Here is a 22,460-nt window from a genome sequence, read left to right on the forward strand (position 1 = left end):
CAGAAAATGGTATGACGTGCAACTCATGGATTATGGAACAACATGTTGGGAACTGTGGAAAAGCAACTTTTTAGGGGCTTTCGAAGGCAACGCAGTAGAAAGATGGGATGCGGCACTGCGGTTCAGTTATACAGGTGGCTCTCTGCTTGAGTACTGTCTTGAGAAGCGTCGCCTGTTGTATTCTGCAGAACCGAAGCTGTCGTCTTCTGCTGTTGTAGCTTTGATAACGCAAGGGTTGTGTATCGAGATCCGTTGTCATGTCCAGCTCAAAGGTCCAAGAACGTTTGATGACCTTCTGAACTTTCTACAGACCTCAGTGCCAAGAATTACATCGAGAAGACAGCCAGATGGTAGAACAGAGCAACTTGATTCCAATCTAGAGTCGTTGCCGTCAACTGAATGTGAACACACCTTCATAAAAAAAATCTCTGGGAAGCGTAAATCATGACTGTGAGGATGGTGAAGAACCAATTACCGCAGTTCACGGCAACCTACTTCCACATAATCTGTCTACCGTGCATCACAAGCCCCAGAAAAAGAGCTTCAGTGAGACAGTATATTTGGTGTCGTCAAGCTTATTGTACGCCCCCATTAAGGTAGATGGCATTGAAGTGAAGGCTCTCGTTGACAGTGGAGCTTCGGTATCTATTATCAACAAGACTCGAGTGGATGCCAGTCGTCTGCACGCTGGTAGAACATTGCGTGTCCAAGCCTACGATGGGTCAGTGACCATGCATAGCGAATGGGTAACCCTGGCTATTGAATTTCAAGGAAATGCTATTACCAGTGACGTATTGGCCATTCCCAATGTCACCTACGATTTTCTTTTGTCCCGTCCAGACATGAAAAAACTTAAGATGAACCTCTATTGGGATGACAAGGTAATGGCCGAAGACACTGTAGAAAGTTCAGAAGGTCATCAAACGTTCTTGGACCTTTGAGCTGGACATGACAACGGATCTCGATACACAACCCTTGCGTTATCAAACAGAACAGAAGACCCTGGTGAAGAACCTAGTGTATCAAGGCTAATTTTTCACCACGAAGACATCAAGACTAAGTACCCAGAGCTTATATGCATAGGAAGCTACCCTCCAGCAATGAAATCCCATGTCGTTCCTTTCGAGCTCGCAGATAAAACAGTGGTTCGTAGAACCCCCTATAATATGTCCAGAGATAAAAAGGTGTGGCTGAAAAAGGAGTTGCAAGAAATGTTAGACGCAGGTATCATCCGGCCTTCTGTATCCCCATTTGCTTCTCCTATCACTATTGCACCTAAAGAAGACGGGACATTCCGCCTCTGCACAGACTACCGGGCTCTCAATCGTCAAACTGAATTGATACCTTATCCAATGCCGAGAATCGACGACATCATTGACGAAACCGGTGGTTGCCATTGGTTTTCACGAATAGATCTCTGCAAAGGCTTTTGGCAGATTCCACTAAGTGAAGAAACGAAGAAGTACACCGCGTTCATAACCCCATTTGACTTGTTTGAGTACAACCGCCTACCATTTGGTTGGAAAAACTCCCCTGCGTGGTTTCAGAAGATTATGACGGACATTCTGAAACCTTACCTGGGCACATTTTGCAATGTGTACATCGACGACATCATCATCTACTCAAAGACAAAGGACGAACACCGTAGTCACCTTTCAAAAGTTCTTCATGCCCTCAGTCTTGCCCAACTCAAAGTCAACTTCAAGAAAAGTGCGTTCTTTCAAGATACCGTAGTATTTCTTGGCAGGGTGTTTGATGGACAGACTAAAAGCACCAAGCAAGAATCGGTAGAGAGAATCTCCAAGCTGGTAAAGCCTTATGATGTGCACTCCCTCCGCGTTTTTCTTGGCCTTGCAGGACACTTCAGGGCGTTTATCAAAGACTATGCACTGAGAACAAGGTGCCTCACGTTTAACTCAGAAAGACGTGCCTTTTCATTGGGACGAGAAGTGCGAAGCTGTCTATCGTGAGCTTGTAAAACTAATATCGTCGGACCCCATCTTGCGAATACCGGATTTTTCCTTGCCTTTCGTGCTGAACACGGACGCATCACATTATGCTACCGGTGCAGTTCTATACCAGAAGCCATCCAAACAAGCTGATCAAACCAAACACTACGTCGTGGGGTACTACAGCTATACCCTGAAACCCGCCGAAATCAATTACTGCACCACAGAAAAGGAAGCTCTGGCCGTCTTAAAAGCTGTGCAGTACTTTCGTACTTACCTGGAAGGTGCCAAATTCATACTTTTCACGGACCATCAAGCATTGACTCAACTTCTGAGCATGGCCCAGCCAAGAGGCCGCATTGCTAGATGGGTGAACTATCTGCAACAATTTGATTTCGTAATTTCGCACCGTCCTGGCCCACTCCTCACTGACGCTGACGCACTATCAAGATTACTTGTACAGGAATCAAGCAATCATCCAGATACAATCAATCATATTAAGCTATGGGAAGGTACAGAAGAGCTCCAGTTTATCAATGGAAGGTATCACGTACCACCAACTATGATTCCAAGGATTCTTCATCTATACCACAACACCCCTGAATCGGGTGGACATGATGGCTTCTGGCGCACTTATAAGAAATTGCTCATGAGATTCACATGGCCGGGCATGAAAAACGACATCAGCCATTACATCCGCACATGCCACCTCTGCCAGGTGAACAAAGTTAAATTCAAGCAATCGACAGACGTTATGACAAACCCTGAATATTCAAGCATCCCGTTCGAAGTAATTCATTTGGACTTCGCGGAGCTCAAAAAGAAGGGGGAAGGAGTCAAGCGAACGCAAGCTTTCTTGCTCTCCATAGATGAGTGCACACGGACGATTGCGGCTAAAGCTGGCAAAGAAGACGCAAACAGCGTAATAGACCTCCTCAAAGCTGAGTGTTTTAAACACACAAAGACGCTCGTCTGCGACAACGGGCCGGCTTTTCGGAGTGCCAAATTATCAAAGTGGGCCCAGGAGCACAGCATCATGATAAAGTATTCTTCTCCATACCACCCGGCAGCAAACGGCCTAGCGGAACGTGCCATACGAGACATCAAACAGTATCTGAAGATGTATCCAGACTTTGCCGGTGGCTGGAAGTGCTGTCTCGAGGCCGCTGTGAAGCATCACAACAGATCATACACCACGAGTTTAGGCTGCAGCCCTCATTTTGTAACTTCAGGTACAGCGCCCATACTTCCTGCAGATCGTGAGCTAGGTCTCCTAGAGAACCTCGAACTTGCGGAAGTAAGGAAAACTGTCAAAGAACAGGAGATCTACAAGCGCCGCATGAAGCGAAACTTTGATAAAAGGCACAGTAGCCAGATACCGGACATACAGCCTGGAGACTATGTCCTTGTAAGGAAAGGAGCTGTGCCCTCAAATTCAAAATATTGCGGACCATTTCAAGTTATTAAGACTGCATGCCAGCATGGAATATTGAAGAATGTCTGGTACGCCGGAGCCTCGGGCCAAACGGAGTGCGCCGCTATTGGAAACGTATTCAAGTATTACCCCAGGAGGTGTAATTAAAAGAAATCCGGAAGAGTGAAGCGGTCCGCGCTGGACGCATGAAAGAAGACGAAGGAAGGTGCTAGGGGAGAAGTGAGGAGGAAGAAGTTGGAATAAAATGGCGGACGACACCCGTCTCACTTAGATGATGTCATTTCTGTTGCCGTTCTAGTTAGGAATGCTACATTTCTATTTATAAGGCTGCATTATAAGTGGTGTGCATATACATGGTGTTCTATAGGAGGATAAATGGGAATCAGAAAAGAGTGCATTGTAGGTGTTTCTGCACTATAAGTGGTATAAGTGGCATGAGGTTATGCAAGCGTACTACCCATGCATCTTACTTTGATATCGTTGTGTGGAGGAAAGAAGCCATTACTTAATGGATCATGCATGGGTCGCATGCACAGGTGGGGCACCACACGATGAAGCTAATTTTAGCCTCTTGCTTGACGTGTTCAGAGAGGCATAGGTCGGCAGTACGTTTGTTCATCCTAGCAGAAATGGTTGTGTTTGGGAGAGTGCACTATGCCATAGTAGGCATAATTTATCAAACTCATAATGGTAGTCCTCAGGAACATAAAGCCTACAACTGTGCAATCTTTGGCAGAAACTTCACACTTGCTTGGTCATGGCCCCCTTGCATTCGTTTTGTTATGCCCAAGTCACTTCGTGCCATTCAAAATGGCACGGAGAGACTTCGGAAGCAAGAGAAAGCACTATTTAACCTTTTACCAAAGTGGAAAGCATCCATCTCCACAGGGAGCACAAGTGCAGGAGACTGAGGCTCCAACTGTCAATGAGTGCAGCTGTGCCGGATAAAAGGCAGTCTCAATTGCTACCGCTAAGGGTTATTTCTGCACCCTAGTGCCCAAGCACCCTCTGCAAAACAAACAAGCCGGCTATATATAGGGAGCCCGACTGAAAATTTATACCTTAAGATTGCTACTAGCTGTAAATAAGATTCTAATGCATGAATAAATATAACTTGTGCATTTTGCTAAGTCATTTTTGTGCCCTAGGGCCCATGCACTCTCTGCTGCACACACAAGGCATCTGGTGTACTTTACTCCAGCTGCATCTTTGATACAGGCCGCCCAAATGTTTTTTAGAAACCATTGCATGCACCCACTATTGTGAAAGCAGAATATCTTTAAAAATTTGTAGTGAACTCCTGTGTTTCAGACATGATACAACACTGCGAGCCAAGAGGTTACTTGTCAAACATTCTAAATACAAAACAAAATATTTTCACCTGTTTAGTCATGTAGCCTATAGGAAGAATCAGCAAAACTGCAAGCTGGAATGTTAGTTAACCACAGTAGCAAACAGCAGTTTTTGGAAGAGTCAAGGAATGCATTGTGAAAACTGCAATGTTAAATTTTAAAGCTGACCTTAGCATGATGCAGTCTTTCTTTGTGCTATGAAGGAACTAAAGCAAAATAAATTAAAATTGGCAATGTCTGACTTATGTGAATGCTCGACTCTCTTGCTTGCTTTCCCTGCTCGGCTCCCATGTCTCCTGTAATCTGGCTTCACCATGTAGCTAAGTGCCGCCGATGGTCAGTGTAGTAGCAAAATAGTACGAGAGATGGCACGAGTGTTGTCCTGATAACACCCCCTAATGGCAGGGTTCATCATCATCATCATGAGCCTGGTTACGCCCACTGCAGGGCAAAGGCCTCTCCCATACTTCTCCAACTACCCCGGTCATGTACTAATTGTGGCCATGTTGTCCCTGCAAACTTCTTAATCTCATCCGCCCACCTAACTTTCTTCCACCCCGTGCTACACTCCCCTTTCCTTGGAATTCAGTCCGTAACCCTTAATGACCATTGGTTATCTTCCCTCCTCATTACACGTACTGCACATGCCAATTTCTTTTTCTTGATCTCAACTAAGATGTCATTACCTCGCATTTGTTCCCTCACCCAATCTGCTCTATTCTTATCCCTTAACGTTACACCTATCATTATTCTTTCCATAGATTGTTGCGTCGTCCTTAATTTAAATAGAACTATTTTCGTAAGCCTCCAGGTTTCTGTCCTGTACGTGAGTACTGGTAAGACACAGCTGTTATACACTTTTCTCTTGAGAGATAGTGGCAACCTGCTGTTCATGATCCAAGAATGCCTGCCAAACACACCCCAGCCCATTCTTATTCTTCTAATTATTTCCGTCTCATGATCTGGATCCGCGGTTACTACCTGTCCTAAGTAGATGTATACCCTTATCACTTCCAGTGCCTCGCTACCTATCGTAAACTGCTGTTCTCTTCCGAGACTGTTAAACATTACTTTAGTTATTTGCAGATTAATTTTTAGACCCACTCTTCGGCTTTGCCTCTCCAGGTGAGTGAGCATGCATTGCCCTCTCCCATACTTCTCCAACTACCCCGGTCATGTACTAATTGTGGCCATGTTGTCCCTGCAAACTTCTTAATCTCATCCGCCCACCTAACTTTCTTCCACCCCGTGCTACACTCCCCTTTCCTTGGAATTCAGTCCGTAACCCTTAATGACCATTGGTTATCTTCCCTCCTCATTACACGTACTGCACATGCCAATTTCTTTTTCTTGATCTCAACTAAGATGTCATTACCTCGCATTTGTTCCCTCACCCAATCTGCTCTATTCTTATCCCTTAACGTTACACCTATCATTATTCTTTCCATAGATTGTTGCGTCGTCCTTAATTTAAATAGAACTATTTTCGTAAGCCTCCAGGTTTCTGTCCTGTACGTGAGTACTGGTAAGACACAGCTGTTATACACTTTTCTCTTGAGAGATAGTGGCAACCTGCTGTTCATGATCCAAGAATGCCTGCCAAACACACCCCAGCCCATTCTTATTCTTCTAATTATTTCCGTCTCATGATCTGGATCCGCGGTTACTACCTGTCCTAAGTAGATGTATACCCTTATCACTTCCAGTGCCTCGCTACCTATCGTAAACTGCTGTTCTCTTCCGAGACTGTTAAACATTACTTTAGTTATTTGCAGATTAATTTTTAGACCCACTCTTCGGCTTTGCCTCTCCAGGTGAGTGAGCATGCATTGCAATTGGTCCCCTGAGTTACTAAGCAAGGCGATATTATCAGCGAATCGCAAGTTGCTAAGGTATTCTCCATTCACTCTTATCCCCAATTCTTCCCAATCCAGGTCTCTGAATACCTCTTGTAAACACACTGTGAATAGCATTGGAGAGATCATATCTCCCTACCTGACGCCTTTCTTTATTGCGATTTTGTTGCTTTCTTTATGGACACTACGGTGGCTATGGAGCCGCTATAGATATCTTTCAGTATTTTTACATACGGCTCGTCTACACCCTGATTCCATAATGCCTCCATGACTGCTGAGGTTTCGACTGAATCAAACGCTTTCTCGTAATCAATGGTAGGGTTACTTCGGCGCAAAAGGGAGTAGCCTATGCCTCTTTGGCTTGGGGTTGGCAGAGTGTGCAGACGTCTTGTACGCCGGCCAACACGCTGCGTGGGACCGTCCCAAAAAGGCACCAAAACGGACGAACACTATCGTTCAAACACACTGCTGTTTGCATGACTGTACACGAAAACGATTCAGAGTTGGTACCCAGCATCGGAACAAACATATTTGCTCAATGTACTGTCAGAGTGAGTCTGACTTCCTCGATTTGTCGGTGCCCGTGGGCATGTTTCTATTGGTAGCAATTCGACTAGCTGGCATAAGTGTATGAAAGGTGCAATAAATGCCCTTGTGATTGTTTGCACTGTTGCACTGTCTTTCCTTTGTCCCAAGAGCACGTGTGAGACCCCACAGACTGAAAACCTCAGTACACGAACTCCACACGAGCTTTGGTGACTGCTGGTTTCTCCAGCTACTAGGCTACCGCGGTTCATGTACCTGCGGACACGCAAAGCTCCCAGGGATCCAGAGGACAATGACACCCACTGCCACATAAACGTGGTGGCATTGGGAATATCTTCAAGTGCCTGCAGCAGGGCCATGGACAGAGCAGCCCTCCGAGCATTGCTGTAACGCACTTCATAGGTGCAGATTCGTATAAACGCAGTGTGTACAGCCATCTGTGTGGACCTGCAAATGGACAATGGTAATAATAATAAATCATTACTTTTTTTTTTTAGGTATTGCTGTCTCAGATCTGAGACATTACAGGAGTGGGCAAATACGCTAATACAAGATAAAATCAACAGGTCACATAAAAAGGAACTTCCATTACAGGATGCTCACGTGGCACCTCTCAGAGACAAGTAGGTAGGTTACTCCACATTTTAATGGCAAAAGGTAAGAAAGAAAATTTGAAGCTATCTAAGTAAGACCAGAAGGAAACAAGATTCAAAGGATCAGCTCTTTACATTCTAGGCGCTCAGGAGCTAACAAATATTACAGGTATGTCAGCCAAAACAGAACCATGTACAATTTTGCACAACATTATAATCCTTTCACACATGCGTCTATGAGTCAACGACTCAAGTGACAACAGGCCAGCAAGCATATAAGGAGGAAATTGCAATCATATCAATTTCATCTACACAGCCTCCAGCTTAGATACATCAGAGGTGCAGTGAGGCGACCAGACAACAGGTGCATAATGCAACATTGTAGTGACAGTGAAGAACTATAGTGGCACAATGAAAGTCACGAAATTAGCTGTTTATTGGGCAAACCTGTGCCCAGCAAAATGAGAACCACTCAGCACAATGACAGCAGCAAGCATACTTGCCGATCGCTGAAAATCTGATCAATGGGTCATGCGCTTTGGCTTTTATACATGACTCAATGAAGGTTCCAGTGTAATTTCTGGTGCTGACATGCCTTCCAGAATGTACAAGACTATTCTCATAGCATATACGATCTGCTTACAGAAGTTTTTTTAGGCTTGCAGTGCAGCCCAGAATGAGCAAAAAGGAAGGTGGAAGGGTTAATGAAACGGAACGGAGAACAGGAAACACCTTCCACCTTCTTTTTTTGCTCGGTCTGAGCTGCGCTACAAGCCTAAAAAAAGTCATGACACACCAACTCGCCCAAACTGCTGCGCTTTTGCTTACACAAGGATTAGCAAGAACATACATGACAGATAGAATGAATGACAGCATTCGAATAAGTTCCCAATCATGCAGGTGTGTCTTGCACTGAGCGATATGTTAGCAGGTAAAACGCAGGCCCTTGAAAAAGGATAAATAAGTACATGTGCCAATAGCAGGCCTTAGAAAAGATTTGTAAGCTGCCAACTTGCTTTCTTTGGTTGCTCTTATTAGTGTTCTTTTTAAATAGCCAAGTCCCTTTAGTGCACTGGAAAAGATTAAGTCGACATGTTTGTGCCATTGTAGTGTGGTGGAAAATGTTACTCTTAGATATCCAGAAGAGGGTTATAGCGCCGAAAAAACACAACACAGAGCGAGCGAGACGGGACAGGACTCTTAGATACTTGAGCTTGTTGCCAGAAGTCAAAATGCTCTTTTTATTAGTGTAGGTAAATTGCAGGGGTTGTTTTTTATTCTTGATAAAGAAAACAAAAGATACAACCAAACCTTGACATAAACACAGACATAAGAAATGATACAATATAATGAAGTTAATTTTGCATTACCTATCTTCTTTTGGACAATATTAGCATTATGCTTATAACGAATACTGGATATTGGGGGCAAGCTCCACCACTGGAAAAGCTGGCACCACTGTCGGCGTGACGTGGCATGAGGGATCACATAGACACAGCGGCCACGTCGGCTGCTAAAAACGAAAGCTTAAAGTTCCACTTGTGCTGCGGTTCTGATTAAGTGGTGAGGATTTTCCGCCTCGGGTGTATGCTTGACAACATTTGAAATCACTATAATAGGTAGTGGCTGCCTTTGGAGGCATGCAGCATGGTAGGCTAATGCTCGGTGCCGCAGTGCTGGACGTATGCAGCGGAGCCTGGTGTCAGCCTTATTCACATATAGTCCCAGGGCAAGAAGCTGCGTGAAGCTTGGCTTGCGAAACTTAGAACCAGAAAACAGCCATCGGCTACAACTCGGGTATGCAGCAAGCACAGACACGAGGAATATTTCTGCTATAGTGCCCCGGCACTGCGATGTTCGATGAGTAGCAGAAAACGCGCACTGAGACATTCGCCTGCGCTCACTGCCCAGCTAATGTCACTACGGTTTGGCCTATGAACTTGTTGATGCTAGACACTGGCAAGTTTACTGGAATGGTAAAGGAGTGGTAAGAAGCACATTAAACAAAGGCATGGCATATGGTCATGCTTGTGTTATAAATTAACGCACTGGATTATGAAAAAGAAGCAGCTCGAAATCCCCTGCTGAGTGCATACAGTGCAACACAACTTTAGGAATAATACTGAAAGGTCCAAAAATTTAGAAGAAAAATAAATTATTGAATCGTCGCGACGGCATATCACAGTCGTCGCATAGGTGTCGAAGTCTCTTGTTAAAACGAAATTGTTTTTGAACAGCTCTGATAACGTCCACGCAACAATGGTTGCTTGTGGAACGTCAAATGCTCATATTGTGCGGCCTAAAGCTCACAGCACGGTGTGAAAAAGCTCCCAGTGAAAGCGAAACATTGTGCGTGGACATGCATGCAAACGGCCAGTCGGTCATCGCGAACCTGTACGGTCGCTGCATGCATTGAGGCTTTGTTCTGTTATGCGCCATTTGGTTATAACAGACCGCCCACTATAAGAACATATTTCACATAGTTTGCGCTCAGTGACTGCCGACCTTTCACGCAAGCAGGTTCGGGAGACTCCATCGCGGCGACCGCGCACAGTGGCTTTCACTGTATGTATTCGGTAAAGAGATCCATCTGTAAACGATTCTGTGCTTTCAGTTTGCTAGATATTATTATTTCGACAGTAATGAAGTTCCCTTGTTTTGAGAGTACTTACAGAAATGTACAGGAGGGCTACCGTGTGGCATTTTTATTAAGCGTCATAAGCCAAACCTATGAGCAGCGTGCCGCGTGATCCCTCATACTACACAAGGGAGGCACTTCTGACAGATGGCGACTCCGTAAGTCCTCACCCTCAATAATGAAAGTATTTTTGGGTGGAATGCAGCTTCATTCCCTTGAGGTTTGACTATAAAGTAATATGGTAAGTCATGCATCTGGATTGTTAGCCAACATGGCTAGTGATAAATACATTACATAGATAAATCATAAAAGGCAATGCAAAAGAAAAAAATGTTAAGTGTTTGAATGGTGAACACACAGGACATATGTAAACATTACCATGAGGAATACATTATAGGGGATATTATAAAAGGTGAGATGTTTCATCACCATCAAGAACTGATGAGGAGTCACAGTGCAAAGGCACTGATGCATACACTCTAAAAAAAAGAAGGCTTGCACCTTTTGAGGCGTGTTTTGTCCGCAACAATAATCGTTATGTCTGGCTTGCACTTCCTTTCTTGAGCATTCTGTGTTCAATATATTCCCTTCAAGAATGTTATGTCACACTGATAATGCACATTGTGGTATAAAGGTTAGAAACAGGGATAAGGTGCCTCAGAAAGGCTGGCAAACGTTTCGATAGGAGGACCTATCTTCATCAAAAGCCCCTTTCTTGATTTTGGATGATAATGCGTATGCCATTTGTGACCTGGGAAGTACCGGGCACACAGCGTTTAGGGACCCCTCACCAGGCCACATAACAAATTTGGTTATAGGCTGAAAATTGTTATGTGCCCTCTAGGGGGCGTTCGACCGCAATAATTTTTCAAATTGGTTCATTAATAGCAGAGACAGAAATGTTTGTCACAAACCTATGATTTCAAAATGCAAGCTTCAGTGCCAACATAGATACTCTCGCAACTTGCCACCATCTAGCCTCTGCAAGAAAAAATTCCTTCTTTGCATTCTCACATTACAGAGCCAGAGGATTGCGCCACATACACGTCATAATCCCCGCCGTATTTTTCTTTTTTATCACGCTTTTGCTGCACAGTGTACATTCGGTGACGATTTCACGCACAAGCTGTTGCATTTGTCTTGTTTCGCTCTGTGCACAATCTTCCAAGCTGTGCATGAGAATAACTGCGTTGTTGTCTGGCTGCTTCCGTGAAATAGATCCCTCAGTGCACGCACATCCAGAGAGTCTGGCCCGGCTCATGGATCCTCACCGCGATAAACCACGTCATTGTATCAGATCAGCGGTATGATAGGTCAGTGCTGCATGAACACTGAGGTAGATGCAAAATGATCAAAGAGCATGATCGCACACTGGAACACAGTAGAAAATGGCACAGTTTGGTTCTCTGCATGATATGGGACTGCACGACATGGGAACAGGCAGACGAAATGAAAGCACATCTTTCTTACTATGGTACAAAGTAAAACAAAAGCACACAGAAATCAGGTTTGTAGGTTTTATTATTTATCTAAACTCTAATTCGTCTATTGAAGCAACAGATCAAACGATAACTGGTGTTGCTTCAAATAATTCTCCAAGTCGCGCGTCACTGTGAGTGACATCGCAGCGCTGCCAATTACGCAGGCACACTTGTACAAATGACGTCGACTCTCTGGCTGGGAGTGCGGAGCCTGCGAGGACAAGGGGGCATAGTATTTGTTTTGAAATTTTGGCTCTTTTTGCAGCACATAGTGGAGTAATAGTTTATTAACTGTAGCTTAATGCATAAAGCGTGCACTTTATGCATTAAGCTTGTCAGCTAAAAATGGCCAGACCTGATGAGGTGCCCTTTATGGAAAGGAAAGGCACACAAGATAGATGACGATCATTGTTTGCGGACAAGACATGCCTCAAATGGTGCAAGCATTTCTTAGAATATAATAACAACAGCCGTATTCATAGGAGTATAAGTGCTAAAGCGCCGCAGCTTGGTTAAGAGTCACATCACAGTGAAGGGCTCTGGAAGAGACCACATGGGGTTCTTTAATATGGTCTCAAAACTTGGCAACACCAGCATTATTGCATTTTGTCTCTTTAATACAGCCATAGCAGTTTGAACCACGGTAATCGAACCTGTGACCTGGTGCTCAGCAGTACAAGGAGCCATGAAATGACACTTGTAGATAATGCAAAGGATGTAAGCAGTGTGAGAAACAAAAAACTTGAAATAATCTACAACCAATTTTGAAAGGCCTGTCTTTTATATTGCAGTGGAAATCTTATCATTAGATACGTCTGGATACTCACCAGCAAAGTATGAAAAAAACGAAAACAGATTAAATTTTTGTTTTCTCTGCAAAACTTCTAAAAATAGGTTTCTTGATACTGGCAATACCAACAGTCAACAGTGATGACGAGGGCACAGACAACAACCGAGAAACTAAACATATGCAGCATTGGCAACAGCAATAGCAGTTTTTGGTGAGCAATATAACTGCAGGCTCTTTAATTGCTCTTAAAAAGGGCCAGAGACACATTTTTTTGAAAATTGACGAACATAATAGCATAGACCCTTGTCGCGGTGATCCCTTGGGCGCCGCCATGTTTGATCACGTGGTGACGTGTTCATTGCTTGCCTCAGCTGCCTCCGTGTTTACAGTGGATGTGCATGATGCCGGAGTGGCTCAGCCCACTACTGTTTCGGCAGATACTGTAGGCGGTGACTGGGTAGACAACATGCAAAGCTTTGGCCATAGCAGGGGCCATGCAAGTGCTTGCTTTTTGAGCTCAATATGCCTTTTCCAAAATACATGAGTATCACATACAGTGTTTATATTAAAAGCAGTGCTAGAAATGTATTCCAAGCTATTCAAACTTTCTGCTTACGAATTATTCAGGATCAGTATGTCTTGCTCTTTGTTCATTATTTGGCAAGCACTTTAAGCTAGCAGCGTGTCAAGTTTCTGACTCAGTAAAGTTCCTTGGCACTGCCACTTTCTGATTGTTTATTTTCTGCCTAATCGCTCGCAGGTGTGCTCAGATGCAATAATTTCTTCTTGCCGTGCAGAAGACTTGGAAATAGATGTCCTGTGCTTAATAATACCTTGAAGCAAAAACATAGTATGGCTGGTCACTCACATACTCTGTAGACTATTATGAAACATTCAGCTCGCTACATTCATGTGCTGTCGGTGTAGTCACAGTCAGCCATGCTCCAGTGCATTGATTCAAGTATGCACCCATTCACTTATTCTTGATACGTTGGAAATAGAGTGAGTGTAAGTTGGCATGTGAGTTGGGGTAGATGAGTGTAGACAACGTGCGAGGAACTTACTATGCTAGGCAGCTGCACTACTCCCTTTATCACTATGTAAGAGTGGTAATCACCCCTGCTGATGTTCCAGGGTTGAGGTCTTTTCTTTAGAGGCTAACAATAAAACACTAGTGGATAAGTGAATTTTTTCATCCTCGAGGAAAGCTGTGCATGGCGAAGGGCCGGCAACACAGGCAGTCCTTATGTAGCAGCAGTCCGTGAGCATGGCCACACAGATTCATTCCATTCATTAATATCTCGTACCCCTGTCACACACAGGTACTCGCAAACTCCATTTAACTCCTTCGTCTTTACGTCAAGGAAGTTGTGCTCTGCGTCACATCGTCTTTCTTGTGCCAACGAAGTTAAATGGAGATTTTGGCGAGGGGAGTTTGGCAATGACCATTATGGCTGGATGGAGTACTCTCGTTCCCAGATAGCTACAGCTGTGAAGAAAACCACGCTAACAAAATTGCCGTAACTGGCTCACTTACAACTTTTAACATTTTAGTTTTTTTGCCTTGGTTTAGTATATGCCAAGTAATGGGAGTTATTAATTTGTATTTAAGGACATAGTGCCTGTACCCTCTACACCAATGCTTTGCCATGCCACAGGGGGAAATGCCGTTCTGCCATTTCATTTGTTTATGTGCTTCGTCACTGATCTGGAAGCAATTAAGCTCACTGTGAACACATACACATGCATGATTACACAGCACAGAATCACAACTCGAAGCGCACCACTCGAACAACGTGACCCGCGCTGCCCACGCACGAAAGCAAGAGCGCAGTATGGCCAGCATCGCTTTGAGAACAAGTCTTGCGGTAACATACAGCAAACTTTCTCACTGTGATTTTATTGAATTACATACTGCATTAAACAAAAAAAGCCACCTTCGATGGCGACTGTATATGTGAGCAGTTGCACGCGAAAGTAAGCGCAGCAGCACTGTTTCCGTCTCATGTGGCGCCCATCGAAAGCTCGCATTGGGCTGTGTAGCATGGCTGCAACTCCATTGCTGCAAATCTCCGTAAGGGAGTTTCATGTCAATGGAGTTCGTGGGTGCCTGTGTGACTGGGGTATCAGTCCCTATTTTTGCAGCCAACTACAGCACACTCCTTCCCTCTACCAGTCCACATTTTGGAGCATGAATAGAGCACAGTGCGTTAGCGAACACTCAGTTGCATTTCCGGCAGCTGATCGAACAGAAGCAGAGCAGGAGAGGTAATAGTGTTGTATTTGTGTGGTTTCGCTAAGACAATGTGCGGTGTGCCGGCATAAGCGCCATCTCATTCCAAAAAATTGAATTTGGGGCTATGTGCCCTGGACTTGCAGCAATTAAAGGGGGAAGCTACACTTGAAAGCCAACAGTCTTATTTATAGATAGACCTTAACCAAATGTGCACACCTTGTGTGTTTTGATTTGCCGATTCTAAAAATATAATTATTTGTGTCCTGATATACCGGCGAAGCTGGGTTCTCTTGTTCAGAAAAAAATTAGCACCTAGACAATATTACTGTATTATTATTATATATTATTGTTGGGTACAAAACTATTTACAAGATGTACTTACAAGGCATATACAAACAGCAGCCGAGAATCCCGAGAGGCTGTTGCCACTTCGTTGTCTTCGCCATCAATGACCTTGTCCTCTTTTGCCACCGTAACATGACCCCCAGCTGAAAAAGTACCATCCCAGTGCTTCAGACGGGGCCATCAGTAAGGGCATAGTAAGGCTTAAGCCAAGAGACGTGTATGACCTCAGGTGATGTGGAACAGGGTGGCATGATGGAGGTCTCGGGGATTATCTCGTAAGTGACACTGGTCACTTGCCGTAGAACACAGTAAGGGCCTTTGTAGCATGGAAGCAGTTTCTTGGACAGCCCCACTCGGCGGCAACAGGACCAATGTAGCACGAGAGAGCCTGTTGAAAAATATGTGTCATGATGGCGGCGAATGTAAGCACGCCGTTGAGATTCCTGCGATGCCAACAGACAGGTACCGGCAAGCTGGCGCGCATGGTCATACTTGGTCCTCGAATCCTGTATGAAGTGTAGTGAAGTGTCCAATGGTAATACAGGGCCACGACCGAAGAGTAAGTAAAAGGGGAAATACCCAGCAGTATTGTGGCATGATGAATTATAGGCTAATGTCACGTAGCGCAGCACCACATCCCAGTCCGTATTTAGATAGCATGTCAATAATGGTCCGATTAAGTTTCTCAGTAAGGCCGTTGGTCTGGGAATGATAGGAGGTGGCCAGCTTGTGCTTGGTAGAACATGAGTGTAGGATATCGGTGATGACTTGGGAGAGAAAAGTGCGGCCGCGGTCAGTAAGGAGCTGTTGCAGGGCCCCATGTACTAAAATGATATCCTGGAGTAGGAAATCGGCGACGTCGGTTGCGCAGCTCGGGGGAAGTGCCCGAGCGATGGCATAGCGCGTCGCGTAATCAGTTGCCACAGCGATCCACCTGTTGCTGGGGCTGGACTCAGGGAAAGGGCCAAGGTAGATCCAAGGAGATCCAACCACGCCAAGGAGATCCAAGGAGATCCAAACCCACGCAAAATAATGGCTCAGGTGGAATGTCGATCGGCTGTAAGTACCCGGCAGGAAGCGTTGCTGGCTTTTTGCGATGTTGACAGGGCTTGCAAGCAGCTACGTAGCGCTGTACGGAGTGTGCAAGGCCAGGCCAGTAGAAGCGGCGGTGCAAGCGGTCGAAAGTGCAAACAAAGCCAAGGTGTCCGGCAGTTGGAGCATCGTGAAGCTCCTGAAGCACGGTTGAGCAGAGGTGTTGAGGAACGACAAGGAGAAGGGGAGGACCGTCAGGATGAAAAGTGCGTCCGTACAATATCCCGTCATTGAGAACGAACCACCGTAACGATGGATATGTAGGAGCACATTCCATTCGGTCAATGAGGGTCCTCAAAGTAGTGTCATACCGGTGCTCGTTGGCCACGTCCAAAAGCTGGGAAATGGAAAGAACACTTGCGGAAGCGTCCATGTTGGCGGGCGTGTGTACAGGGTAACAGGATAACCAGTCGGCATCCTTGTGTAGGCGACCAGACCTATACACCACCAAAAAAGAATACTCTCATAGCTGCAAAGCCCATCGTCCAAGCCTCCCTGGGGGATCTTTTAAGGACGAAAGCCAACATAGGGCATGGTGGTCCGTTACAATAGAAAAGGGCCTGCCATATAAATAGGGGTGAAATTTCACCACTGCCCACACAATGGCCAAACATTCGCGCTCGGTAATAGAGTAGTTCCGCTCCGCAGGTGACAAAAGATGGCTAGTGTACGCTATGACACGTTCATGGCCGTGTTGAACTTGTGCCAAGGCGGCACCGATTCTATGGCCACTGGCATTGGTGCACAGCTCTGCAGGGGCTGAAGTGGCAAAGTGTGCTAGAATCGGTGGGATGGTGAGCATGGTGGTAAGGCGAGAAAAGGCGGTGGCCTGAGAGGATCCCCATGAAAACAGCACACTTTTCTTCAGGAGATCTGTGAGAGGACGTGCTATGGTGGCAAAATTTTTAACAAAGCGGCAGAAGTAAGAGCAAAGGCCCACGAAACTTCGGACATCTTTTGCAGACCGTGGAACAGAGAACTCTTTCAAGGCACGAATTTTCTCTGGGTCTGGTTGTATACCAGTCGCACTGACGATATGTCCAAGAGCAGTAATCTCATGATGGCCGAAGTTACATTTCTTGGAGTTGAGCTGTAGACCGGCCTTTCAAAAAACGGCAAGTACAGCTGAAAGGTGCTCAATGTGCGTGCTGAATGAAGGCGAGGACACAATAACAACATCAAGACAAGTCAACCACTTGAATCCTTGGAGTAATGAGTCCATCATACGCTCAAAGGTAGCCGGAACATTGCATAGCCCAAAAGGCACAACTTTGAAATGGTAAAGGCCATCAGACATTATAAAGGCAGTCTTTTCACGATCTAGATCATCGACAGCGATTTGCCAATATCCGGACCATAGGTCGATGGACGAAAAATATCATGCCCCGTACAGGAAATCAAGGGCGTGATCGATACGAGGTAGTGGGTGTACGTCAGTCTTCGTGATGCGGTTGAGGTGGCGGTAATCAACGCAGACTCTCCAGGAGCCGTCCTTCTTTTTTACCAGTACTACAGGGGACGCCCAGGGACTTGAAGATGGCTCTATGATGTCTTTCGCTAGCATCTTGTCTACTTCCGTTTTGATGACATGACGCTCTGAAGCCAAAACTCGGTAGGGTCTCCGATGGATAGGTGGATTATGGCCTGTAGGTATACGATGTTTGACAAATGACGTCTGGCCTAAGGGTTGGTTGTTCAGGTTGAATATATGCTTGTAGGAAAGCAATAGACTGCACAACCGTTCAGTCTCCGCAGGAGTGAGATTCGGGGCAATCATTTTCCTAATGTTGTTGTCAGTACATTTCGCAGACTGGAAAGGCTCACAGGAAGCGTCGATGGCAAAAGTCTCAACGCAACTAACTTCTAAAGCAGTGATTGTAGCCAGGGTGATATCTTTAGGCAAAATTTGCTTAGCGAGCCCGAAATACCACAGGGAGCTGTAGATCGGCCCTTCACAGACGTGTAATTGTCTGTGACCCTCAGTATTGTATGCGGGACAGTAACACTGTGGATGAGAACGATGGCCATCCCACCATCGGGAACTGGCACAGAAGGCGACATTTCAATATATGTCAAGACCTGTGGTGGAACGTGAACAAAATCAGTCAGTCTTAGGCGAATTTCGTGTGGTGTTGGAGGAACATCCAGTAGAGGCCAGTCAAGGCGCACAGTGCTTGAGGAACAATCGATGAGCGCTGAATGGGTGGAGAGGAAGACTAGGCCTAGGATGAGGTCATGGGGGCATTGGTCAAGCACAGTGAAAAGAACAACAGTATGGCGGCCGGAAATGCTAACATGTGCAGTACACATTCTGACCATGGTCTCCGTGCTACCATCGGCGATTCGTACGAGCCGAGTAACGGCAGGCATAACAATTTTCTTTAAATGGCGGCGTAGGCGGCTGGTCATAATCAATATGTGTGCTCCACTATATATGAGGGCTGTGACAGGTGTGCCATCAACTTGGACGGCAAGAAGTTTATGTCTCGTAAAGAGCGTCAAAGGAGAATATTGAGGCAAATCCGACATTACAGCACCACCCTGAGGTGCCGCATTGCCTAGTTTTCCTGCTGGGACAGTCCTGGGTAGGTCGGCAACGACGAGCAGTGAAACTGGGGTGGACGTGGCTGGCGACATTGAGGCAAGGGCGAGCGAGCATAGCGGCGAGTCGAGGTAGTGGCGTTGGAAGTGCCGTAGAAGCGACGAGGTGAAGAAGTTCAGGGCGAACTTCAATTCTGGAAGGTGTTTCAAGGAGGGGACGGCCAACGGCTCCGGCAGTGATGGGAAACGTGACCGATTTGGCTGCAGCAGAAACAGATCGGCCTGTCATCAGGTGTACGCCAGTCCAATGGATTCCTTGTAGTGTAGGGATAATGGACACTGTGAGGTGGACTGCTATAGGGCCGAGGCATAGAAGCAGGGCGGGTGTCAGGGTGACTCAAGGAGCAGGTGCTGAGAAGACCCATATTAGGGATTTCCTGGCGAACCACGGACCGGATAAGCGATATCGTCTCATCGGTGTTGTTCCATGATGTCCATTGAGGCGAGGCAGGAAACGCTGCTTTGAGTTCTCGGCATACTATTCAGGTTACATTTTCGCTTGGTGGTGGAGAGTTAGATTGGTCGGTGGGGTTGGTACAGGAAGAGGTCGCTGCAGTATTTGAAAGCCGTGTAAACTGACTGTATATATGGCGACTCTTCGCCTGCTCGAAACGGCGGCATTCCTTCATGATGGTGTCGACAGTCGACAAGTTTCTAAAGACCAGAAGGTTGAATGCATCGTCCGCAATGACTTTGATAATGTGTCCAACCTTGTCTGCCACTGGCATGGATGTGCCGATTTTATGACAGAGGGCCAGGACATATTGAATGTAGGAGACATACATCTTGGTAGCAGTTTGGGCACGCATGGCGAGTTGCTGCTTGGCGGCTAGTTGTTGACCGGTCGGACAGCTGTTTTTTGAACAAGTCCCAGCTGGTTAGCTCTTCTTTGTGTGTGTAAAACCACGTTCGCGGCGTTCCGTCAAAGTAGAACACGACATTGGCCAGAATTGTCGTCGGATCCCAGCTGCTCACCTTGCTGGCGTGCTCATACATCTTCAACCATTCCTCTACGTCAACACCATCGAGGCAGTGAACTTGCCAAGGTCTTGCGGCTGAGGAAGAGCAACGCACTGGGTATGCGTAGTCAGCATTGCAGCTGCAGATGCAGTGCCTTCCACTGGAAGCGTGGTCTCAGGCTGGGTGAGATGTACGCTGCGGAGCTCCGTGGCAAAGACGTGTACCCCGCACGTCCACCAAAATGTTGTGGGTATAAAACTATTTACAAGATGTACTTACAAGGCAAACAGCAGCGGAGAAATCCCGAGAGGCTGTTGCCACTTCGTTGTCTTCGCCATCAACGACCTTGTCCTCCTTTGCCACCGTAACAATATATATATATATTGCTTGCCCCTAGTGATACCTGTGCTGTCATCATTCTCTTCTGCTGTTTCTTGCAATGCCCCTTTTCTTTTTTTATTCTCCTTTCTTTTTTTTACTATTCCATTCGATCTTAAGGTGGGGGTACTATGGCAGCTATCTTATGAGTAGTTCATATTCCCCCACCAGGCGATGCCACTGAGTGATGACTGAAGGGATGCTCTTTGCCAATGCAGCGCAGCGTTCGCTCGGAGCAGGACACGCCTGCATGCATCAGAAGTTTCTCGAACGTTGTCGATGCTTCCATCCGTTGTCTGTTGTCACCGACGCTTATAAAATCTGATTGTATGAGCGACGCGAATTGTCTATTATTTACTGGAAGACACGCGGGAGGCAGGGATTACTCTGGAACCGTCGATGACTCGTGTATAAAAGCCGACGCGTTTCGCCGGTGATCAGATTTCGACGATCGCCGACTGTGTTCACCGCTATCGTTGTGCTTCGAGTGAAACTTGCTTTTGTGGGCACAGGATCGCCCAATAAAGTCAGTTTCGTCATTCACAGTTTTGCGACTGTTACCTTCACCGTCACTACTATGTGGATCACAAGTGACAATAGTATGACAAAATCCTTCACACCGTGAAGCTCACTGCAGGCTGTCTTTGCAGCACCACTTGATTAGTCTATTTAGGAATCTCAGTAGCATGAAGGAACACGACACAAAAGAAAAGCAGGGTAGTCTGTCGACCTCAGTGTCTCTGCGACAATGAGACATTACCGGAAAGACGAATGCGTCCGTGTCCTGGGTTTTTTTTTTCTCCTTTCTTTGTATTTGCGACTGTCTGCCTGGCTGTCCCGACGCACTTACCACGTGCAGATGACAAGGCGTGGATTTTATTCATAGTTGTGAGATGAAAAGGCTGAGGGAAGTTTTGCTGGCCTGACAATCCGGATGGCTAACAGCTGAACATCGGCCAGCAGGAGCATAGGGTAAATAGTAGAGAGGAGGGAAAGTGATAACTCAGCGCACTCGCGCATTGCATGGCCAGCACTGTCTTGTTCCGTGCGACATGCAGGCCAGGGACAAAAGCACGGGACAAAAGCACGGGAGGATGCTGTTCTCGTACACGTCAAAAATTTGAAGGTATCTCGTCAAAACGGCGCATTCTTGTAGAGCAAATTTCGCTATTACTGCTTTCTTCTTTTTTTTTATTTGAAGGCTTTGCTAAAGCAGGCGTTTGACTTCTTTACTGAAATGTGATGTATGTAATGTTTCACTCTATTACATTCCTAGCTTACCTCAAGGTCGTAAAAACTTGCTACAATAGATTGAGGTACAGAAAAGTGAAGGTAACGAAACCAAGTAATAATGTTCTTTGTTACACTTTCTTGACACGTATGGTATAGTGCAAAACAACACATGAATGAGACCCTATAGCTAATAAGGCTGTATTTCGGATCCCGTCATCATTTACATGTTTCAGGAGGAGGGGGGTATGAGCTAGCGAGAAAAAACGCAAATAGACGGGGCATTCGCAATAAAGCTGGCCACGAGGCTCCCTTTTCATCTTTCTCGTCTGTTGATTTAGGGACCCTCGTCTGCATACTGCATGTACTAAACTGATGTTTTATTATGTATTCATCATTATCAACATAAGAGCTGCTCTTTTTTGTGCCCTTCGTCACATGTTCTCTCCTTGACGTTACTTATTATGACAATGCAATATGCAAAACTTTTTGCAATAAGTTCGCGCTCGACGTTTAGTGAGGTGTTAGAATAGTATATTGAAAGGGGAAATTGCACATCAGGTTTGAATAGTCCGCCAAAAGATGTCGTAATCGATAAATACAATCTCCACGGTGTTCGTTTTTCGGAATGGTCGACTGTTGGTGAGTTTTCTTTAGAAGGTAGGGTGTTTTAGGGCCGCCAAATCCCATATATTAGCAAATCGTCTGTTAGGTTCGTTTGTAGTCACAAATCAAATCGTGGGGTGTGTGTGATTCCCACTTCAGCAGTGCATACTCAGGTCGATTTTATACCGAAACACTGCCAGGGCGCACATGCGCAAATGACAAAAAAGAACATTTTGATTAGAAACGTGCGTCAAAATAGGCAGGACCCCATTATCTAAAACACAAAACCTATAAGACAGAGTGGAACCTTTGACAGCATTTTTTTTTAAATTTTCTTTCTCTCTCTTCGGGAACTAGACCTTGAGGTCAGCT

At 45.7% G+C, this 22,460-nt stretch overlaps 1 protein-coding gene across 4 annotated transcripts in view; it reads right to left on the reverse strand.

The window, feature by feature from the left end:
• LOC139048149 (nuclear exosome regulator NRDE2) overlaps nucleotides 1–22,460 on the reverse strand; it is a 297,571-nt gene that overhangs the window by 63,436 nt on the left and 211,675 nt on the right. For 3 of the 4 annotated variants that reach the window (XM_070522677.1, XM_070522676.1, XM_070522675.1), the window contains one exon: nucleotides 7,394–7,585. In XM_070522677.1, coding sequence (XP_070378778.1) covers nucleotides 7,394–7,585 — 192 coding nt within the window. Of the gene's footprint in view, nucleotides 1–7,393; nucleotides 7,586–11,946; nucleotides 12,062–22,460 lie in introns of those variants that run through there. The other variant, XM_070522678.1, reaches the window with a different exon arrangement.

Source organism: Dermacentor albipictus, chromosome 7 (genome assembly GCF_038994185.2).
Source record: "Dermacentor albipictus isolate Rhodes 1998 colony chromosome 7, USDA_Dalb.pri_finalv2, whole genome shotgun sequence".
NCBI lineage: Eukaryota > Metazoa > Arthropoda > Arachnida > Ixodida > Ixodidae > Dermacentor > Dermacentor albipictus.